Genomic DNA, 24,525 nt, shown 5'->3' with positions numbered 1-24,525 from the left:
CTCACTGTCCTCTTGTTATATATAAAGAAAAATGACTGGCCTGGAGGGCTTACTTCCAACGGAGGGGAGAGAGGAACAAGGAAGGAGGGAAGCAAGGAAAGACATTCTCCATAGTAAAGAGGATGTGGTGCATGTGCCTCTGTGAACTGACCCAGAAACACCCTTCTTGTATCTAACACTCCTGTAACTGAATTAATTGTGATTGATTTGGCCAAATCTCAACGAAGAGCTGGCAACTGGACACTCTAAGAGTGCCTTTGATTTCCTCTGCTTGCTGAAATAACCAGTAGGCTGTCAGGCTGCTTAACATAATCTTAGAGCAGCCTCACGATTGCTCCAACTTATGCTCTGGTTTCAATTTCCCTAGACGTGCCACCTGCCCTTCCCATCCTGGCCAGGCCAGTGAGCGCGCTGCCACAGTGCCATGGCCCCAGTGCCTGTCTGGGAGAACTCACCCACTGCAGCAACCCTGGCAAATCCTTTCCACAGCTGGGGCAGGGACCTCCCTGCAAACTCACCCCCCCTCTGCAAATTGTCACTTACAGAGATGCAGGCGTTGGAGTGATGTGTAGCATGTGGAAATGCTGCTCTGTCTGGAAACTTCCTCCTCGCTTTGCTGTGCACGGCTCAGTCATGGTTGTTCTGTACCCCTGCGTCCACTCTCAAACTAGGAGGTCACCATTTCTACCACTTTTCTCATGTACGTACATTGCTGTAACTACTGACTCTCCTTTGGAGAGAGGGAATGGCTAGAAATAAGTTGGAAAAGTAAACTGGCTTTTAGATCAAAAGCAGCAATACCTAACTGTATATGCACGTATGTATATGCATATACATACCTAGGAGGAAGGGAAAAGGGAAGGAAGGAGTAAGGGAGGGCTGGTTTATTTACTTTTATTTACTTATAAACTAGTTTCTTCATATTTGCTCTATTTTTTATTCTCTTCTCATTCCTAGAAAAATTACGGAGATGAAGCCTCTTAAAATCATAGCTTGCTAGTTTGAAAATCTAGGCTGCAATTTTTAAATTTTTTTTTGTACTCTGGATTGGAGGATGTGATGTATGAAAACTCCAATTTAACAGAGCCTAGAGATTAAATCACATTGCGTAGGTAAGGTTTTGTCAGAGAAGCAGACACTGCTTCCTAACCAGTACCATGAATTCGGCGAAGAATGAGGTAGGTTTTAATGTAAGTTTACTTTTCTTGTTATGAATTTTAATGACAGCTTTCACGACTGCTTCTGTGATTCATAAGAGAAAATTAAAAACCTACACCTTGAAACTTATACGACAATGCTGCTAACATCTTGCAGCTTCTGGCATTATCTTGGAGAACCTTTCAGTCCTGTTTCTATGCCACATTGTTTTCCTCACAAAATGTATTTTAAATATAAAACATTGAATGTTCATTGCTTCTTTATATCATTTTTATTCATTACCTACTGGAGGCAAAGGGCACAATTTTATATAGAATCCTCATTGAATGTCTTATTTTGCAATTTTACTCTACTGTACATATTTCCCAATAAATTATTTTCTTTCATATGCAGATAGTCTTCTGGAAAAGCAAAGCAGGGCTGTTTCCTCTGCACTGAGGGTTTTTTTTTTTTTCTGTGAGCACAGCCAACTCGTCTGGCTTGGGTTAGTTTGTCAGGCATATTTTGGGAATGGTTTGAGAATTAATTCTGTTTTAAAGACTATAATCACCTTTTTGGCCCCTGAAGCCGGTTCAGGATTTTTGTGCCTGGCCAGCTTTTGCACACGTCAAAGGCTTGTTCTAGACAAGCAAAAAGATGGTAGAGATAAAATCTGTGTCTTTCTTGCAATCTATACCCACAAAGCAACTGATTCAAAATGGACTGCAACTTGTCCCTGTCTGTAATGACAGCACAGCCCCAGCCCGCACTGCATGGGAATGCTGGCCCTGGGGGCCACATGCTTTGACTCCGTATCGCTTTCAGGTGCCAGTAAAACTCTTGGTGTTGGTTACCTACGCTCACAGCTGGCTCAAGGCTTCTCAGCAGTGAAGGCAAAAGTTGTGTTTGAAGGTCAATGTGGCTTTGGGGACGTCAGAGATCAGGGGGAGCTGCGGATGAAAGAGGCCGTTCGGGAAGGGGACTTTGTGGTGTCAGTGGTACCCAGGGAGGTGAAGGGAGGCGTGTGGGAAGCAGGGCGTGAGATTTGGGTGGCAAGATGTGATCTAGGAGAGGGGGCAGTGATGGGTGAGGGGTGTCTCTCTCTCCTCATACTGGTTGATGGGTTTCCTCACAATTCCTACTTGCCCTTCTGCTTCCTCCCTCAGGCACAAGTAGCTTTGTGCTGCAAACAGGTCCTGACTCTGGGCTCAGTGGGGGGGTGTCACAAGCCTGGGATGCAAAATGGAAATTGGGGAGCAGTGGTCAGTGTCTCAGAAAGTGCCGCCTTCCTTGCTGGTATGTGAACTTCACACATAGGGGACAATCCCCTCTTCTCTCCACCACGTATTTCCTGCTCAGGTCTGACCCCCCCCCCACCTTCCTCTTCCCAACCTATTTTAATTTCTCATCCCTCTTCCTTTGCTTCAGTTGCCTCTCCCTGTCATTTCCAACTCCCCCCCCGCCCCCCCCTTCCTGATTCCTAGAGCAATCCTCTCTCTCCAGTTGCCTGTATCAGGCACTCCCTTCCAGCCCATGGGGAAAAACAGCGGCAGAGCCGCCCTCCCCGGAGCAGATCCCATGCTTGGGAAGTAGGATCCCTTCTCAGTCTCATTTGTTTCCACACTTTCCCAAGCCATGCCTCAGCACCTCCGCACCTTCTCCGCAGGGACGAGCACACCAAGCGCAGGGACCCTGAGCAACCTCCTCAGGAGGCCCCCAGAGCCTTTGGGCCAGAGGCCTCTGAGGCTTATTAAAAGCCCTGAATGCCTTCTGGGAGGCTGCAGGAGCAGCCCAGCTCCACTTCAATCTCGATAACGCCAAAGCCTCCCTAGTAGCGCGGCTGCCACGGTCCTCGCCCCGAGAGGCTGCTACGCTCTGCCCCTGGGTAGGGCTCAACTGCTGCCATGTTGCAGCAGGTCACTGCATTTCTGCTGGGGCGAGTAACCCAGCTCGGAGACCCTCTGTGGGGAAAGGCACTGACTGCAGCCCGCGCTGCTTACAGCAGAATACGGGTCTCATGAGGGGGTAGTCTGGCTCATTAAAATTAATTAACAGTCAAATGGCTCCACATACTTCTTTATGCAGTGACTGCAAAACAGATCTTAACCTGAGCCCAAGTTCCAGGGAAGCGAGTGCTACTGTGGGGGAAACCATGGGAGACCACTGCCAAGGCAGAAGGAGCACCTTCTGAAACTGTGGTCACCGAGTTTCCAGCTTTTAATACACTCCTAGTTTGTCTTTTGCCACTCTTTGTACAACTTCAGCAGAAGGGGAAACTGAGGTATCAGTGTTTTATTTGTCCAGTTTTTAGCTATGAGGGCAACCTATGACCTGATAACTTTCAAAATTGGCATCTATATCAATTATAATTTAATACATGCTAAAATTGACTCGGAATTGCCCATGAACTGTCTTGGCCATAAGTACCAAGATCTGAATTCAAAATATTTTGGAGTGCAGTACACATTTATTTTTACTGAACCATTACTGCAATTTCTGCTGTATCTTGTGCTGCAAACCTTCTGCACTTTTCTTTCCTTCTGTTTTGTTCTTTTACTCTTTTTCTTTGTAGTAAAACAGAATTTTCATCTCAGAAAGGCAACATTCTTCCTTCTCCCTGTTCTAGTGACTTTTCACTTAAATATCTGCTATTTTGAAAATTACTTCATCCAACATAACACTCTCGCCTGAATCTCAGTGTGCTCTGCAACCCACAGCTCTGATCCTACAAAGATTTATGCTTGCGCATAATCTGGAGTATGAAAAGTAGTGTCATCAGCTTCAGCGAAATGACCCACGTACTTCAAGTTAAGTACCTGTGTAAAACTTTCAAGGAGTCCTAAATCTCTGGCAAGATAGCGCTGCAGCCATCTCACTGAAATACAGCCTCAGCTGGTTGGACCTGGTACCTGCTACACAGCCGCAGAACACCTTGGTTGCTACCAATACCAAGAGAAGAGCTCGATGTTGAGATGAAACTGTCTGGGGAACTTTAGCAACGAACACACAGTTGCCCAAGCTGAAATTTGCCGAGATGGCAAGGGACTTCTCTCTCGCTTCTCCTTTCAATCAGGGCTATGAAATCAGGACTCCAGCTCTGCAACTGAAGACAATGCAGATTTGAGAGGAAATCAAGTTAAGCCTTGTGATGTTTTTTTCCCTACAAGGCAGCACATGGCTGTTGTGGTTTGTTTTGTTGTTGTTTTTTTTTTTAAAAAGTCACCTTACCAATTCTGATCCAGCCTGATCATGCACAATCTTCTAATATCAAATCACATCCAGGGGTGAGGATGACTTCGTAGATACAAAGAAGAGAAAGACTCTACATACAAATACAGAATCATATATAGTCTTAAAGCCTTTATTTTAATGCAAAATAAAACAGGTAAAATTTATATAGCCATATGTAACAAAAGATCAAAATCTTTGATGTGGTACTAGAAAAAACTTCTCAAATTGTGTGTTGAATTTCTCCCCCAAAACAATGATTTTTAAATCAGTTTCACTTAAACACACAGGTATTGTCAGGATCACAAACCCCTCTCTCCCCCACAATAACAGAATAGTGTCTTGTAAAGCCTTCTCTTCTATGCAGAGATAGTGAATAGTGCTTCCAATTTTGCACGTAAGGCTTAGAGACTCTGCAGAGCAACTGTGACAGAGAGCACAGGTGTAGGGCCTTTTGGAAGTGCAAAGCAGCCCCTGCTCAGAGCAGAATGTCAGGATGCGGCCCTGGCAGAGCAGTCGGTAGGATTCACTCACAGCACTAACTCTCTGATAAACAAATCTGTGACGGCTGGGAGGAGGAGGTAGCACAATTCATCTGTAAAAAAATTAGGCAGCATGTGAAGCTATTTCTAGATCAGGAAGCTGGAGTGAATTGGAATTCAGGGCTGCATGCACTTTTTCAAGGCAGGAGCCTTTTTTTTTTTTTTTGCTTTTTTAATGCTTAGTTACCCTTTTTTTTTTTCCCACAAAGGGCAGTTGATACTTCTTTATGCATTCGAGGGGTGCCTAGAGACTTCTGCATCATAATATATCACAGTGGTAATGTCTGCTCACAGGCCAAGATCATGGCTCACTAGTGGGTGGTCACTCAGAAAATCCACAGGCTCTTTTTCTATCTCTTAATCTTTCAACTGCTGGGCCCGGCTGGCCCCACGCCAGAGCCAGAAATGCAGGCTGCACGCCACCAGCTCAAGAAATCAAAGCTTCCAGCTTCACGTGAGAGCGGGCCTCTCTCCCCCTTGTCTTGACTCCTGTTCACACAACTTATGGCACGCTGCTCCTGCGGCAAACCCAAACTCTCCCTTCACACCCGCTACGTCAGTAACTTTACTGCTGGACTGGCACATTTTGGATGAGGGAGTGTGAGGCAATTACGTGTCAAGAGCATTTCAGACTCATAATTTTCCCAAACATATGGACATATGGGGAAAAGAACAACTTGTTACTTAACGGCTCTTTTGGATTTTGCAAGTGTGTATTTTCAACCGTCAGTTGTAGCACCTCGTGAATTCTGCACGGTACATATTTTTCCACAATATGGTGCTAAAATCATACATTTTACACTGCAGAGAAGCTGACTATATATACACTGTAGTTACACATTATACTTTTGAAAATACCGTACCTCTACCAGATATTAAACCAGCAAATGGCAATTTTCTCCCAGAACAATGGCACCAGAGATTGATGAGATGGTCTGTAATACTTTTTGGTCTTTTTCCCCCAGCTAGGTCAGACTGTTCTTCCTCCTTAGCTCCTCACCTGTAGGATGCATCCATATATTATACTTATAGCACTTTTTTTTTTTTTTTGGAAGAAGCTCTGTACTGAACTAGCAGCAGAGCATCATTTAATAACCTGTTGGGCAAGATTAACAGCTCAAAAGGTGTTTGTTTAATCTGTCCGCCTCAACTGAGTGGAGCGGATGCAGTCAAGGGGAGCCCTTAAGGAGAGATTCAGGTTACGGGAGACAATTGCGCAGGTCCTTCAAAGGCTATAAATAACCCAGGAGCTGTTTCCATCCAGATTTTATTTGGCCCTGGCTCTTGAAATACTGTAAATAAGTTCTGTTCACTGTGCTGTGATGCCATTTGAAGGCTTACTTGAGAGTGATTTATAAAGGCAGTAGCTTATATTCAGAGCTGTTCTTAATTGTGGCCTGGCTTGATAAAGCCACTGTCGCAAATATACTAGTTTCTTTACAGCTGGATCAAATGTATCAGGGGTTATATTTCAAGGAGGGAAAGGAAAGTATTTTAATTTGTTTTCGCTTCACTTTCAGTGGGCCTTCATAACACCAGCGGCTACCCTGTGGCTGCCAAGTCCTGGCTGAGTATCCTGCAGCATCTAAAACTCTTTGAGAGAAGTACAAGGCTGCGTACAGCACGTACACGACAGGCAGTTTCCTTGGGGAATGCGCCTTATTTATGGAGGGTACTGAGACATCCAGCTTTACATCCAACCCTCCCTCCAGAGGTTTTTCCCTCGCTACATTACTAGGGAAGAGGGCAGAAAGAAATGGAACAAGAACTGAACACACTTGCTTCATAATCAGTTGCATTCCTCTCCCTCTCTCCCTCCCACCAATGCTTCCTCCTGACTGGATTGAGAGCTGCGCCTGCCCCTACCCCAGGGAGCCCAGCCCTGTATCATCTGAATCATGGAGATGTCCCCCCACCACCCCAAAGCTGTCTCCTCTTCTCTTCTTCCCAGCCCAGCTGGCGGGTAGAGAGCGGTGTGAATGCAAATGCTAGAGCCTGCCGGCCAGCTGCAAGTGCTCCCCGTGCCTCAGGGTTATGCCAGTCTCTCACCAGCATTAGCAGCACAGAAGAAACTTTGGCTGGGATTAAATGCTGCTTCTCGTCAGGGCCATTACCTACCGGTGGTGGCCCCTGGCAAGCAGCAGAGCACAGACCCACCCTGTCCTGCGCCTTACGGACCTCTTACTCTAACAAGCCCTTTTCCCAGGGATATCTAGTAAAGGGACATGCTCCGAGCAGGACAAACCTTCCTGGTGATATTTAATACCTGGGAAGTGACTGATGTGATTTAATCTGTTGCATACCAAAGGTGTCAAAAAGACATCAAAGAAATCCTTGTGTTTAATCCTTGGCCAGGTCACAGTCTCTCCCTGATGAGCGAAGGAGCCCAAACGGTTTAATAGCACTCCCAAAAGGCAGAAGTCGAGGAATTAAGGACACTTGGAAATTTCACAAAATATATTCCTAGGTGGCAAGACCGTATGGTTTCCCTGTGACAAAATCCTTGAGACAGATCTCTGAGCATCCACAGCCCTGTTGGGCTGGGTATCACAGGTCCCTGTGGTTGGAACCCTGCATTTCTGATCTCCTCCCAGGCTGGCTGCAGGGCAAGCTCAGGCTGCGCAGGGCAAAGAGCCACGTATACCCCACGTACAAGGCACATACCCCTCTGCCCTGTCCCCCCGCGGCTCTGCTGCACTGCTGGCCCCCTCTCCCCACCCACACCGTCTCTCTTCCTACGCACTGCTGCAAATAACTTGCTACAAACTGCTATTCTCTCCTCTTCTCCCTGGGCCCCAGGGTCTTGAAGCCCTCCCTGTTGCCTTCCTTGTCTTTTCCCTCACTCCTCGCCGTGAAAAGCCCCTCTCCCTGCTGGCCTGATGGCCCCTGGCTTCAGGAACTCGAGTAGTTTGGCACTTGGCGCCGGCCTGGCGCTGCCCGAGGCTGAGCTTCACTTGGGGGACTGAGGGTGGGCCCCGCGCCCACAGGTGCCTTCACGCGGTGGCCAGGCACGTTGCTGGCAGGCACTTCGCTGTAACCCTGGCCAGAGCGGGCTGGGAAGGCGCTGCCCTGCCCCAGCCGAGGCAGCACCCGATACAGTAACTTCATACGAATTATTGAGTCCATGCCTGCGGTCACCTCCTCAGCCACTTCTTATAGGCCAGCTCCACTGAAACCCCAAGAGCGACGCTCCTTGACAGCAGCTGAGGATCTGATCTCCAGGGTTTACATTTAAAGAGTGCACACTGTATAGCTAAGAAACGCTCACAAGCACACACACGCACATCTACAGACACACACCTCTCAGGTGACTGGCTGCCTTGTCCTCTGTGAGCCTGCCCAAGCATGGCAGATAAAGCTTTTCGCCTTACTCCAAATGCAGCAGGTGCAGTAAGAGTAGAATCTTGCTACACAAACTGCAAAAAATGAAGGCTACAAGATAAATGCTGCCACCATCAAACGGAAAGAGGAAGACAGAGGCCAGATTACAAATGTGGAACTGCAGCATCCTTAAAGCACAGAGCTGCTGGTCTGAATGTGCCTGGAATGCGTCCGCTACCTCCGTGGCAGTCCCTTGTCAACTCATGATCACACACTGGATTACACGAGATCCTCAGCTCTGCATGAAGTCCGTACTGTGTCCTGTGTTCTCACTTAAAGGCCCTACAACAGCACTCTGAAGCAGACTCTGGTGACACCACTGCCCCTACACAGACAGCTACGTACTGTACAGGTGTAACTGGATTCGGTCAATAGCCCTGAGGTGTATTAAGTGTTGCGCTTCATTACCAGCAGCCACTTTCTATTTTTAAAAGGAATCAAAAAATACTCAACTGTCTGGTACCTCATGTACTCAAAACACGTCGTACCTCACGTTCGCCTGTTAGAAAGCACCTACGCTGAGCCCAGCTCAGTAAGAATGACTCCAGGTCTTGTGTGCCATTCTTATAGGCAGCTACACTGGGGAACAACTCTACAAGGATGACGTCCGAGGGGATTCCTCCTGGGCTGTGCTGGCAAGTCCAGTGCGTGGCTATACTGCTGCAGTCATGGGGTTCTTCTGCCTGGGATCCTGTTGCCTGTACTGGTACTGGTCTGGACTGGTCCCACGGTGTCGGACAATTTCATTATAAGCTGGTGCTCGGTGGGACTGAGGAGGGGAAGGTGGCACATCCTGCCGGAGGGGTCCTTTATGCTGGTTTGTGACAGGCTGGGCTGGGTAGTAATGGGAGTACCTCAATTCTGCCACTCTCGTGTCCGGTGCACGGATGTAGTTCCCCTTAGATGGGTGGACAACAGGCTGTCCTCCTTGGTAGTAGGGAAGATCTCTCTCTTTGTATATTACTCGTGGCCCTGTTAAATATTCCAGTGGCTCTGCAGGTCCACGCCTGAGGATGAAAAACATAATAAAGCTCATAAAAAGGCAGTCTACTAGCCCAGTGACACATTATTGTACTCACAATCTATGTCTACTTTGGGAAAGGAAATGCCACCTCAAGCATGACAGGTCCAGATGAATCAAAAGAACTTCTGAAGGATAACAAGCCTCCCACCTGCATTCTACAAAAGTCTGTAATACCCAGGACACTAGAGGAAGGGTCCAGCGCACACCACAGCCCTTTTACAATGGGGGAGCACTGGAGCCCTTCAGCTCCTAAAGTCAGCCTCCAGTGATCCATTTGCCGTAATGGAAACAAAGCTCCTTTAAACAATGCGTGTTTGACTGAATCTTATCTAGCCTGAGGATAAACAGATGAGTTGGGTCTGCAAGTCTGCAAATCCCATAAGCTATACATGCACAAATATTCATGCTTTCCAAGCCATTTCCCACTATTTTTTCTCCTAACATGTCAGACCGTAAAACTTTCCAAACACCGTAGTTGGAAAAAACTGGAAGTCCTGGAAGAAACACTAGGGATGTCAGGCTACAATATCTGTGTTTAATGGGTGAGCTGCCAATGGGGTTTCAAAAAAACTCCTGTGATCTAGAAGGCCTGATATTACAACAGCCCTGTAACTTGTCTGCATCAGTATGGATTTGACAAGCTCTAGTTCATGTAAAAAGCAACATGTGAACATGCCATCCCTGAGGATGTGCCATGGAGCCCTCTCTGTAGCTTTCTGCATCTTAATTCCATGATTTGCACTAATGAAGCATTGATATTTTTTCCTAGTACAGCTTAACTTGTGATACTTTCGAAATGGCAAAAATAATTGTTCTTACAGACATGTCACCAGAGCATCCCCCAAAGTTCAACTCAATTAGGAGTTTTTGCCAGTCTGATTGCAAATGTCTTTGCACTTTGGGCAAAACCTCCCATTGACTGCAGAGGAAGCTTCTCTCCAAGTGAGAGCTGAAGGAAGACGGCAGGGTTTTGACCCAAAACAGGGCCTGAAAGTATAAATCAATTACACCTGCTCTGTGGTGTTGGGACTGAACTCATCAACTGTTTAAATATTCTTTACATAGATTTATTAAAAAAGTCATCATTCTGGTACAGCAGATCAGGTGTTCACAATTTGTCAATGCCTCTCTTTTGTTCACACAGAGATTTTACAAGCATGCTCCCCCTTTCCTAATCTGGGCTCCCAGACTCCACTGGAACTTGTTTTGCATGAAGTAAAACAAAACATGTGGTTTTCTGCTGCACTCATTTAAGCCCATGGGGTAAATCATGGACATAGGCAATGAACAAACATTATCTGCCTTGAAATGAACCTACAATTCTCCCCCTGGAATAACTTAGTGCAAATGTTTCCTGTTTAAAATGGAAAGAGCAAAAGGAAGAATTCCAGGCCTTGGACTTTTAGGACCCTATGCTCCCCAGAGACTTTTTGCTTTAAAAACAGAACATTATAAAAGACAGGCACTCCTGGCTCCCCACCCCCGCGGTGAGACAGTCCAGACAAAGTGCTGAAGGGCCTGAAGCCACCCTGTGAGATACCGAAAGGACTCTTAACTGCATGTATTGAGACAACTGCTGTCTCTGCTCACACACCTACGCCTTGCAACAAAGCCTAATTTCCACAGCAGGCCAAAGAGTTGTTCCATGTATTTCTACATGAAGCCTTGTTCACTAGTCCGTCCCATCACACTCAGCTTTTAATTCCTCTGTGTGCAAAACCACACGTCCAATCGTAAAAGGCTTCTGCAATGGTAGGAACTGCTTTGTGTCAAGCAGCAAACCAATAGGAACAAATGTCAAACCTATACCCATCACCTTTTAATATAAGGATAAAGCTCAAAATCCTGTATATTAGATTTTACAAAATGTTCTCATTGGCAGCTATAATCAACCAAATTATTGTGGATCACATTAAAAAAGGACTGAGCTTGGAACCTGATCCAGAATTCACTGAAGAGCCAGGTAGCTTTTGGACAGAGCTGTAACTGCAAAATTGAATTACTCCAAAATAACAAATTCAAGATTAATTGGTACCAAAATAACTGTTGAGAACAGGACTGAGCCACCAGCATCATCTACTGAGCCTTCAGCACACAGCTCATCCCTCAACTCACACGACAGGTCTGGATGTTGCAGGAAAAGAGGGGGATGTGGTTTGCCATCCAGCCAAAAAACCTGTTTCCAGGAAAGCTCAGCCAGTCCAGTTCTAGGAGACAGTGTGACACTGCTGCCACAGAAGCTGGGACTGTGCAGAGGGTAGTGCATTCAGGCAGCTCTGACCTAGGACTGTGCAGTGAAGATGAGCCTGAGCAATCAAAGCACAAGCGTGCCAGACAGCAGCATGTACCCAAACTGCTTGAGCTTGTGCCATCAGGTCTTTGTTGCCATTACCTGTGCTGCAAAACTAAATCCACCATCAGTTCACTTGCAGCTAATACCGTCTCTGGTTGTGTAGACAAACTGCAGAGCGGAACATGTGGGAAGGGCAAAATCTTTCTAAAAAATAAAAAAATACCCAAGCTGTTCACTCTTAGCACTAGTTTCCCTTCTCTGAGGGTGAAACACCCATAGGTGGTATCATTCTCGAGTGCCTTTCTCAGAGTCAGGGCTTAGCAGCTGGGAGGAGAGGTTGTACACAGAGACAAGGCTTGAATCCACTTCACTTGGATCCTTTAGGAAAGCCCTGGGAAGACAGAAGGTATGTGAGGTTTTTTAGCAGCCTTGGCAATAATACAAGCAGTGATCTAACCAATGATTACCAGAAAGTCTCGCATGAGTAAAATCTTGGGAAACTCTGGTAACTGCCCCAAAGGCTGCCCCTGGGCAGCATAACAGGGGGAAATTTCATGAAAGATATCCTCGTGGCTGCACCACACTCTCCAGCTCACTTCCCCTGGTGATCCCAGTGAGTGTTACACATACAGATACACATGCTACAATGATGACAGAATATTCGTCCCTTTTATGACCAGCACTGCATGCTGAAGCTGAGTTATCTCCTGAGGATTCATTCTTCCTCACCTACCAGCCATGCCCGGTGAAGTCTGTTCTTAGGGAGCTGCTCACAGTGCAACCAACCAGCCTTGGGAGTCTCCATGAACCTGTGTCACGAACCTCCATCTGACAGGTCTTAAAATACAGGAAAAAACAGCCCTTTCCTCTCCAAGTGTGTCAAATTAACCATCAGAAAGTCAATCTTTTTTAAGGTAGAAGAAACACCTACAGATACCAAGCTCTGGCTGTAAAAATGCTGTCACCATTAGGAGTAAGTCTGAGACACTGGGAGCAGTTCCCGGCAGGAAGAGCAGGGATCCCCTAAAGCAACACCATTTTCACTTGATAGCTCATGGTGTAAAAGTATATGCTGTTGTTTATCCTTAAAGAAATGACCATAATGGCTCAAACCAAATACTTTCTTCTTGGCAGCCCCTCGTAGATGCTACGCTTGTTTCTTCAAGCAGCAAAACAACCCCTGCCTTTTCACTCGGCAGACATTGCCACCTCTGAGGAGGCCCTAATGAAATTCTTCTCCCCTCCCTTGCTGTTTTTGTTGGCTTCTGATGAGTTCAGAGTTCACAGGGCCATATCACACCTCCCAAGTGACCCATGGTTTGGGGGTCAAACCAATAACCTCAAGTGGAAAATCAGTGACCCAGGGGAGTGATCAAAAATCCACAAATTGGGTCAAGCAGGTCCAGCCACTCAAAAGGACCGGGCCAGGAGCGTGCCCTCTGAGAAGACATGCTGGGTAGGAGCTGCTCTGACCGTCAGCCGTTTTCCAGATTTTTGGCCAGTTGTTTGACCTGTGGGTCCAGTGAAATTAATGGCAGGCAGAAGGTAGGGAAGCCGACACAACATCCTGGGAAGGAACTGATCTCAGAGCTCAAAAAAGTGTTTCTGCTGATCGTTCAGCTCTGCTGGCTCCCACTGGAAGATGCATCAGTGATGCGGGTCTAGCTAAAAGCAGAGGCTGCTGCTGAAGGAAGCAGTGGAAGGAAGGGAGGCAGAAGCACCAGGTTCAAGAAAGGAGTGAAACTGGTAGGGCAGTGTGAAAATGCACTCCTCAAAAATGTCACAGGCAAGGTACCCCTTGAAATGTTCTTTCTATTGTGGGGAAGTGAAATATCACCCTCCCCTGCAGAGAAATTATAGATCACACACAGAGGTAGTTACAAACATGTTTTGCCATATCATTTCATATGCTGGTTAGCAGCTCTACTGGTTTATCTTCTAAATGATTCAGCAGGTAAAAACTGTGATCCATTTTGAGCTTTAAGAGTACGAAGTAGCCTTGTCCAAATAAAGCAGGTAACTCGTGACTGATGTTCAATTAACAGTATGTGTGTTGTTGTTTTCCCTGTAACAAATAAAGCCTGAAGTAGTTTGTTTTTCTACCCTTGCTTTATTTATCTTCCAAGCACAAAGAATATAAAATCTAATATTTTCTGGCTTTGCTGCAGAATTTTTAAGAGCTTCTGGGTTTATTTAAAACTGAACCAAAGGATTCAGAATACTTAAGAAAGGCTTCTTTTACCCAAAATGTTATTTAGTCATTGAAGTTAAACAGGTATCTGTAGGTTTCAAAAAACCTAAGTAAAACACTTTTTGCTTCCTGCAGTTCCCCCCCCCCTTTTTTTAAAGCCTCTATTTCAGTAATTCTTCAGTTGTGGACAATCTCACAGGGTAGACTGGCCTAAATACCTGATGCTTCAAAAAACAACCAGAAAAAAATAATTTCATTTCAGGTTCACTGTGTTTCATTGTTAACCCTCATTTGCAGGTCACCTTTAACATCAGCCACGAGACACATGGTTGGGTTATCTGAAAGGAAAGGAAAGCAAAATGATGGTCTGGCTGTTCATGCTGTGCCCCATCATGTTGGGGGTTTGGATTTCATCATGACAAAGAGTTTTTCTTGCCTCTGTTCTATAGGGAGAATCACAGAGGTCATGCTCTTAGTACCTGGTAAAAAGCAAGGAAGGGAATGCTCTCTTCTTACATCACTGTCTCCTCGCTGCTGAGAGAATATTTTGCAAGGGATATAATCTCACATGAAAAACGGCCTTCTTACTTTGTCAGGGAGTACTTCTTGAAATAAACTTCAAAGACAGCCACAGACTAAGTGGCAAATGGAAAGCCCACATTTGGCTGCAGTCTCTTTCATGTCTAAGCAAGACATAGAGAGACTCCGGGTGATGGCATCAGGCAGCTCAGGCTGTGATTAAAGAACAGGAGAAAGCAACAAGGTCCTATCTGTGTCCAAATTCTCACCGAAGAACTCTATTGTATGCATCGTGATTGCAGGCTGTTTGTTCTCAGCCAGGAGGATCTACTTTTAAAGAAGAAAGGAGAAGCTGATGTAAGAATTAAATTATGCAAGCAAACAATCTTACAGTATCAAATACATTACACTGTGTCTTTATAAAGCTCTTCTCAACATACGCTATAAACAACTGACTGAAAAGACTATGTAGTCCCTATCTCTCCAGATACAGTATTAAAGACACCGCAGTGCTGTTTGTAGTCAGTGGCAGAAAGAACTTCTGTTGCTTAATTTTCAATGTGCATATAACTTAAAAAATATATATTTTTTTGTAATCACTGCAGCTTTCAAAAAACATCACTGCATGACTCTGAGTTTCATTAAAGTCTGTCTCTGTATCTAAATAGGCGAGATAGTCCTATAACAAATATTCTTTGCCATTTCAGACCAACACTTCCCATAGCTGATGATGGGGTTTGCATTTAAAAAGTCACTGGAAAACAAATTTGGTATCTTAGCACTGGGAAGAATCTGCAGCACAGGGAAGTGCTCAGTGGCTGCTGTCTGTGAGAGAGGCTTGTACCTCTCAGAAGAAGGCAGATGTCTAGCAATGTCATACTAACCTCAAACACACCACACACAGATTATTTATGGGCTGAGCTGGTGGAGGTGCTTTCTTCTCCTGTTCTTTTATCAACAATACAAGGCTAAAAAATCAGATAACATAAACGAATACAATCCCTGGCTCTCATGTAGCACATGCCATGCAGAGAGAGCTGTTTTTAGTTTGAGGACTGTGTTTGGAATTCCTTCAGTGTCAGGTTTCCAGTTACCAGACCCTCATCCCTGGGCCAGGCACGACTGCGGTTGGACTGGATTAGCAGAACACTCTGCAATGTATATTACATAGCTTTGACTTCTATAGGCTTTGCAGACCCATAAAAATAATGATTGTTTCATGACCTGCGTTACTGGGGGGGGAAAAAAGAGCAGAAAAATCTCTCTCTCCCCTTTTTAAAGAATTCATATTTGTTTTGGATTTGGAGAAGGAGTTTGTTTGAAATTCAAGCAAGAGTACATTTCAGATGCAATGCAGGCAGGCCTGATTCTCTTCCCTTGCATGCAGTTTTGCAAAGTTTAACAGTGGCCTTGACTGGCCTGAACATAAGAGCTTATATGCATAGTTTTTGTCTCTCTCTACTGTATTATGGCTTGGAATGTTTAGAAACAAACAGCAAAAGCACCACAATCCCAGAAAGTAAGTGCATAGACACGTTTACATTACTCTAGTTGAAGTCCGGCCTTAAAGCAGCTGGAGAACGAAGTCCTTTATTGTGTGCAGAGGGCCACATTTTGAGAGATGTTGGGCCCCAGCAGCTCCATGGGCAGTTCTTAGCAATTGGAGACATTTAGATGTCCCCCTTGTTTTTACATCCAGGACCAAGCATCAAGTTTAGTCAAATACTAGCTTTCTATGCAGATAAGCAGACTGCAGAAACAACTGTAAGATAGGAAAACAGTAGTGTGACAAGTTTAAAACTTTACTATAAGATTATATACGATTTATTATGACAGCATGAACAGTCTATTTTGCATGCAAGCAAACTGATTGTTCTCAATCCCTAATGGAGCAAACTATGACACAGATTGGTTAATATCAGAATTTACAGTGCCATTTAATTAAACCCCCTCTCATCAGCAATGAAGCCATAAAACATTGTGTTGCTCCTTTGCTCCAGCGTTCGTTTATTTTCCACAACAGATCTCAGACTAGCTTCTGATAATCCCATCCTGCAGGCAAAGCCCCCCTTTCTTTCCTTCCCTAAATTCAACCTACAAATATAGGAACTGCGATAATCAGGATTAAAACCCTCAAATCAACAGCAACAAACCCCCAAATATACTAGCCGGTGCTCTATAAATGCCCAATAAGCATTCAAAACAACTAGTCCAATAATCCTTCCTACTCAATTCCTCACTTGTTTTGTTCATATGCTTTCAGGCATGGTACATCTCTTCTACCAGGAGGCATAAAGTAGCACCTATTGAACAAGACATCGCTATTCTGTGATCTCTTCAAGCTTAAAGGGATCTTAAGTAGATTGGTACTTTAAGTAGCGAGTCATTACAACATGTGTCATTTCATATGTTACTCATTATTCAACACAACATAATACCGTGTGAGTCATTAACCTCTTGGCATTGGTAACCTACTCTCAATGCTAAGCAGTCATGCTTGTTGCTCAGGAACCCCCATGCTCTGTCGGGGAGAGACCTGGATGAGATTTTAAGGTCCCTTTGGTCTTTTGTTTTGCAGATCAGCAGGGGCTGAAAGCTCTTCCTATAGACTAAAAGAGTTCTTGGCCTTTGGTCTCTTGCTTCACGTTTCTGCGATGATGCCGGCCAAGTTACACTGGAGGGAAGAAAACTTCTTTTTAAAGGACATATGCATGTTAAGCCAGCAAGAGAAGCAAACATTTAGGTTTCTCAGCTGAATTTTGCATTTCAATGCAGACTCAAACTAGTACGAAGAAGTACTGAACACGTGCAGAACTGCCACCACTGGGGTGAGATGCTAAAGTGAAATCTCCCTTATGGTAATATTTGTACTCCATTACTGTGCAGTAGCTCCAATGGACGTAGGGATCCTGCTACCCCTGCCATGACACAAGCCAGCTACTTCCTTCAAGAGCAGGCAAAAAATGAGAAGAGAGAGAGATGCAGAGAGGTGAGACCCCAACGCTGGCCCCAGCCCAGCAGCAGCACAAATGCCAGGCATACTACCCAGATCTCTTTGCCTCACCCTAACCTCTACTGCAGATCTCCGTGGTTTTGGAGGCAATCAGGATAGAAATTAAAGGTCCTGTGGTGGTTCAGGAGATGTTAATTTGATTTAAAAGAAATTCTGTTGCCATAGTCAAAATCCCTCTTCAGAAGGAAACAAACACGCTGCTCAGGCTCCAGGAGAGCTCCTCCCGAGCAAGGAAGCCTCCTCCCTTTGCCTATCCATTCACAGCACTACTGCTATCCATGCCATTTTTGTAAAGTGCTGTCAAAGACACAGAAACCCAAATTCTAAGCTGTTCTCATTTTTCACGTGAAATGAATTTAAAGCATGGTGATTATTCGGCTGTGCTGTTCAAATGATTTTCAACAAACAACAGAAATCATTAAAAGAATCTTCCTAAGTAATAACAACCCGGGCCCAGGTCTTTACTATTCAGCCGCTGGGATCTTAACACGCTATCTGCTCTTTAGTGGGCTAGTAAAAACCTGTAAGAAGTGGTTATTAATATTATTACCAAGGTTTTAGGCTTTTTTTTTTTTTAAACATCTCTCATTTAAATTAAAGCATTCCTTGCAGCATTTTCTCCCATTGCCGTGATGAAGCATGGCTGTCGATTCCACCTCTGATGGCACAAACTGGGTAGTAAAACTATGCTTCAAAAAAAAAAGAAAATGATTTTTGAAACTGATTGTAGCTGGTAATTTTTCCTTACATTTCATTTCTTTCTGGGTCCAGACATTCTGTTAAACTCACTGGGATGTGCCATTTCCTTTGTTCACCTTTGCAACAAAGGCAAAGCTGGAGATCCAGAGAATGATGGCTGCTTTTTAGGGGCAAGGTGGACCTTAAAAACAAGCAGTTCTTTCTTTCCTCAGGTAGTATTTCAGTCCCCTTTGTTCCCCTAGTGCTCATGTACTGATTTGCTCCTAACCAGCCTGTAAGTACATCCTCCCCCCCCCTATATTTTCTTTTGTTAGAACCATTCATTTCTATACAGGCATTAGATTATAGATTTCCTGGCTTGCTGCACTCCATTAACACTCTGGTAACCACCCCTTTTCCAGCCAGCCATTAAACACCACCTTTAATAATTGAGATTTAAAGGCTCAGGGCATGATAAACAGCTGAAGTTATAACTTTACAGCTGCTTCTACAGAAGTGTGTAAATCTCCAGATTTGGATAGGCAAATCAGTTAATTAGACTTGCATTAAGTCACAAACTTTGCGGGTGCTCTGACAGCAGATGTCCTGAAGTTGAGTTTTAAATAACAAGGGTCAAACCCCTCAATCCCACTGGGCTAGGAGAGACGGAAACGTCCCACCCGGTGCCCAGAGAGCAGTAGCACTGACTGCAGCTGCTGTGACTTGCAGACGGCCACGAGCGCCTTGTGACTGCAGCCCATTCCAGCTGTGTTTATGCTGGCTTCTTCCTTAAGAGCTTCTACAGTTACACGAACATCAGCGCAGCTGCAGCAAGCAGAACGACTGCCGACTGGACGTGCTCTACCTGCTGCCCGTGGCGGAGGCGACCCTTGTTTTACCACCCTGCATTTCCCACCCACCAGCACACAGGTTATGCTTTCAAAGCGGGGCCCTGCAAGTTGTGGGGCTGGGCGCAGCTTCCCCCTGCCCCGACCTGCGGCCCAGGAAATGTTACGGGGATGGCCCTTAGTCACTGCTAGCCAGTAAATGTTCAAAGCTGGTGAGGCTCGGAGCTGCAGGCCACGGGCCTCTTCAGGGACATGGGTAGTAAGAGGTTAACCTTCGGTCGTGAGGCCCAAGTGCCTGTGCTCCATCTCTGCAAGAGTTATCTCCCTGTTGCTGCATTTAAAAATACTGTATGTAATTAACTGTTATCAGGTTGTTAAGCAGTGTGCTGAAGTGTGAACTTATCATTCAATTGTTTCCTTTATTTACAAAGTCCCTGCCATTCTCTGAGGCGGCAGCCTGGGACAGGCTGTTGACTTGCTCAGATGAAGAGGGTTTAGCGCGCCAGATTTTGGTAGCAGAAGCAGATTCTGGATAGGTGAGACACAGCCGTGAATCTGTTTGGTTCCTCAGACACCCCCTCAACACGCCCTGCAGAATAGCTGCGTGTGAATGAGACGCACGCACGCACCACTGCTACCAAATACATCACTGTAATGTTGCTTTGAGCCCTGAACCACACCGCACGGAGGAAATTCACAATACAGCTCCCAACCACTGTAACCCAGCCTTCCGGGCACAAGCAGAGTTTTTACTCATACATATGGCACTAACTTTAATGCCTATAGATATCTACAAGCTATGTGGTCCATTCACAGAGGAAGACGTCGTAACTACTGACTTCCATGCACTTCTGCGCTCAGTTCTTCCCCTCCCCCTTTTCATTTGCTGGACTTTGTTTCCTTAAGAAAAACAAATCTGGAAGTCAGTGGACATCATGTTAGACCACAGGCTGGAGAGGGAAGGACATGACAACAGGGCAAGATGCCACATCCACCGCTGTCCTCTCTGCCTCCCTCCGCAAGGCCCAGGTTTGGTTTCCTGGAGGCCATGGCTTCCACCACTTTTTTTTGCCACTTTCCCCTCCTGGCCTGGCTACTGTTCTCTGCTTTCTTCCCCAGCAGCACCAGCCCTGGCAATGCCTGCAAGGAGTCCAAGATGACATGAGACATCATCAGATCTATGTGACTTTCTTCTACGCATTCCTGGTCTGGGGCAGCACCATGCATCCAGCAGGACTTACTAGCATGGTCCCTGGGCATCCAGTGCCCTTTGCTTTTTGGGAACCGGTGCAATCATCAATATCCCAGACCTATGTGCATGCCTCCCCACTACTTGTAATAGAGGAGATATGTAGCTTCTAAACAAATTTCTTCTGTGCCATCTGCACACCATGCTGCATGCCAGATGACAAGATAAAATTTGCAACAGCAAAGTTCTTGGAGCACAGCAACCTTCTAGAGAGAGCAAGCACAGCCTGTGGCAACACAGTTATGTCAGCTTAGTCATGTACCTAGAACAGAAGACATCAGGATGCTGAAGCTGGAAGAAGGAGCACACAGCAGAAGACAGAAAAAAACCATACTTTAAAGACACATCAAAACACTGCATGCTCGAGCAATGGGAAAGCAATGCCAGCAGCTGGGAATCAGCGATACCTTACAGACGTGACAGCACAGCGGCTGGAACAGGGGCAAGCCAATATTGAGATAAAGAGAGGCTTTGGACAGCACCACCAGGTATAGACTTTGATTTCTTTTGAACACATGTATACATCATGTCAAAGACTACCAGGTGCAGTAGAGTGTTACATGCGAGACGTGATGCTGTCAGTAGCTTCAGCTTAGATTATGATGAACACCACCACAATCAGAGAGGCACCCCTACTCCACCCACGAAGGCTACTACATGCCATCAGTGAGAGAAAGAGAAGCAACTGATCTGAACCGGGTAAGAACCTGGCAAAGATTCCAGACACCATGTCTCAATTTGGCTGGGGGAGGTGGGGGTGGAATTAAATAAAAACGCCCTCTAACTTGAAACAATCTTTTACATAATGAATCAATCAAACAATTATCTTTGCTCTAGTATGTTCAAATCAAGGGAATCATCATTGAAAATAACAACCAATTTATATAGCTCATTTAAAGCCACAGTAAGCTAGGCTGCTGATTCACTAATGAACAATAAAGGTCACTACTATAATACCATTCTAAGTATTTTCAGATTGTGCGGTGTGATAGACTTGAAGTGGCATGTTCATAAAAAACCCATCAAGATGCTTTGCAGAGGGAAGTAAAGATGGAAAGAGATCTGTGCTCTGCCTAGATACCAGACTGAGAAGAGGGCATAACTTGATGTGATGAGGAACCTTGTGCCCTAGACTCATCCGGCCTCAGCCAAAGCCTCTGGATGTCAATGGAAGCATTTCAATGAGCTTTGGATTAGGCCCTTGTATAGGAGAATGGTATCTGAAAGGGGATGAGAGGGCAGCGAGAGAATGAGACATCTGTATTCTGGAATGAAGTCAGAAAGTTAAGGCCTGACAGCCTTAGACAGCAAATAAATAGCTCGAGTACTGGATGTGGGTTGCTGAAATGCCTCACTCCACGTGGAAACATTCCTCTTCAATTGTGTCTTTCAGGTATTCAGAGAAAAGACTGACCAAAATGCAGTTAGTTTATTTTTTACTTTTTGAGTGCTCATGATCTAGAGAGGGGTACATATATGTGATTACTAAGAAACAAGACATTCTACCAGATGAATAACACACCTCGGCTACATGGAAGTTACATCTATGATTATTAATAGTGTGGCAACTGGGGCAATTTAGCAGTGTGCCCTAAATTGCAGCATCATGTCTTTCACTATTACCAGAACCAGATGCTTCAGAGGAAGATGTAATTAGTGGAGAATTAATAGTTTGCATAGGCCTTACAGCATAAAAGCAAGCTCTCCTCTCCTCCCCAGAAGCTAACTCAAAACAAAGCAACTATTGGTCTAAGTCCAGGTTTGCAGAAAGGTGTAGGATTCAGAAACACAAAACACTTGATGGCATGTCTGTACTTACAGATGTTAATATAAAAAACCCCAACAACAATAATATTTAACCTTGACAGACCTACTATTTGAATCCCATAGAAAAAAAGCACAATATAGTAGAGAGTGAGCCTGTGGTGAGTTGAGAATGATGTCTTTTCCAAACCTCAATGTTAAATCTTTAATGCTGACTTGGGTTCCTCTTTAACGAAAATATGTGTAATTCTACTTCCAGTAAAATGGGATTGTCTTTAAAAGAACTTTGCGACACTTCAAAAGTCCCTCTTTTTTCAATGATCAAAAAGTAAAAGGGAGAAATTTCATATCATATCAAGCAGCTGCAATATAAACCTTACTCAAGAAGACCATTCCAGTTTCTACGTCAGAAAAGTACAAAGCAGCAATAGCATTCTGAGGATGCAAAATGGTCTCTGTATACTAAAGTCCCTTGAAAAACCTGTAAAACTTGTGGTATAAACTAGTACAACTGAAAATGAAATGTCTAAGGAGAAAAAGACCAGGGTTAAGGGTTCTGTATTGATTTTTTTTTCCTCCACATTGGGATTAAAGTGATTTCAGCTGGGACCTGGAATTACAGATGCAATTATAATTTCCATTTATATTTTTAGACTGTGTACAAAGAAGTGTAATAATGGGCAGCTGAATGTTTTCCATTGTCCATTAAAAAAGAAATGTTTCTGATGAAATCTCTGTAAAACCAAGGACCATTGCAGTAATCTCTCAGTAACACAGCTTTCTTCAGATGTTTGGTGACGAGAGAGAAGGGAGAGCTGTCAGCCCTTCACACAAAGAAATCAAACCAAAATTACATTAAGGTTGTTATTCCCCTCAATAATACTAAAAAGATTCCAAGTTAAGATCAGTAACAAGTCTCTTCAAAGATTATTCGTGAAATAAGCTTTCTTGATATTATTTACAGGGTATTTAACAAAAAGCATTGCATTAAGGCAACATTAAGAAGGCATTATTCAAACCACAGAAACTGCAGGGACTGAAAAAGTGAAATTTCTCTAAGTACCACTGACTGTCTGCCATCCTTCCCCCATGCTTTACAATGCTCGTTTAAGTCCAGGTTTCCTCCTGGAGGCCTCTGATAGCTAGGCAAATCATTGCTATTGAAAAGCAAAATGTATTCAAGGTAAAGCAGGTGCTTAAGTGCTCTGATGGATCTGGGCCTAAAAATTCAAGTTGTAAACCCCAACTCAATTTCAACTGACTAATTGAATTAGTCTTTCTTTTTTTTTTTTTCCTCCTTAAGTTCCCTTTCATTTTAAACAGATCTGCTCTGTGCTTTCTGCCATAGAGCGTGGTACAGTCAGTACCGCAGCACAGCCTGTACCACTGAGTTTCCACTCACCATTCCAGAGGGGGCTGCAGCACACCACGTGGTAAAGGGATCCTTGCAGAAAACGCTCAAAACCAGCATGGGTATATGCAGGCAGCCTAAATTCAGCCTAATTCCCTAGTCAGTGAGAACCCCAGATGCCTTCAGAGACCCCAACAAAGCTAATTAGAGGACTACCAGAAGTCGAGGCAGCCAGTAAGAAACAGTACACACAGCAAAGTCGCACAGGCTTTCTGAAGCACGGCTACTGGGGTCCTTACAGCTTTTAACTGATTTTGGAAATATTTAATTGCTGAATGTATAGCTGTAAAGTGTGTTTGCCATTTGAGGATCTTTGGAAGAAAGACTGTTAGTATGTCCTTTCTACTACTCATTTTGTCCTAACTATTGTTTTGGGTGGTTGATTTCACTTCAAGAGCACATCACTATTACTCCTTTAAGAAAGCAAAACACGGCGCAAAACTGTGACCATACCATGCTTCTAAACATATATTATTTTTTATACTGAAGACATCTCAGTTCTCAGTAAACAAATATTCCTTTTCTTTAAAGCACAGCATCTCAGATCAAGCCAAAATTCATAACAAAAATGCTAAATGAGGGACCGAAACCTGGTGACACATGGGTATGTACAACAGTACGCTAACACCTAGATCCAAGCAAAAAGCCATTCACATGGATTTTCAACTGTGAAATCCTGCTGAGATTGGTTTTGCTTGCCAGATTTTGTCATGATCTACAACAGACTGCTCTCAAAGTACTTCCCTTCACCTGGAAAACAAAGGCTATTTTTCTTCTTTAAATGAAGAAGAGTGCCAGCAACTCAATATCCATGGACCCCCGTTGGCTCGGGGTTTTACTTGATAACCTGGGCTGGGTTTTGTTCACGCATTTACCGCCCTCTCTGGCTAGAACTGGCTGCCAATTTCCAAGGTGCGTGCTGTTTCAGACTATCTAATGCACAGATCCAGTCTCCTTGCTGAATTACATCTGGAGTGGAACAAAAATGGCAGATAATTCACTTTCTATTAAAGTTAACACTCTCCTCCTCTTGCTTCCCACATATGTTATACAGTGGACGTGTTTGCATGTTCTGCTCTGTTTTTTCAGCTGTTGCAAGCACATGAGCTATCAATTACTCTGTGCGCAGAGAGAAGATGGTGACTTGAGGAACAGCTTCCAGTTTACATGACTCCTCACCTCATCACTACTCGAACATTTAAATGAATCCTGTTGGGCAAGAGGCCTGAAGCAGAGATTCCTTAGGC

General features: G+C 44.6%; 1 protein-coding gene across 4 annotated transcripts in view; it reads right to left on the bottom strand.

Annotated features, from left to right (window-relative positions):
- Window positions 1-4,482: 4,482 nt before the first annotated feature.
- The window catches only part of PARD3B (par-3 family cell polarity regulator beta), a 433,796-nt gene continuing 413,753 nt past the window's right edge, over window positions 4,483-24,525 (bottom strand). For 3 of the 4 annotated variants that reach the window (XM_069781651.1, XM_069781652.1, XM_069781657.1), the window contains one exon: window positions 4,483-9,295. In XM_069781651.1, coding sequence (XP_069637752.1) covers window positions 8,941-9,295 — 355 coding nt within the window. In that variant the 3' untranslated portion in view covers window positions 4,483-8,940. The remainder of the gene's footprint in view (window positions 9,296-24,525) is intronic. The other variant, XM_069781654.1, reaches the window with a different exon arrangement.

Source organism: Haliaeetus albicilla, chromosome 4 (genome assembly GCF_947461875.1).
Source record: "Haliaeetus albicilla chromosome 4, bHalAlb1.1, whole genome shotgun sequence".
Taxonomy (NCBI): Eukaryota; Metazoa; Chordata; class Aves; order Accipitriformes; family Accipitridae; genus Haliaeetus; species Haliaeetus albicilla.
This window is presented reverse-complemented; position numbering and strand designations above follow the sequence as displayed.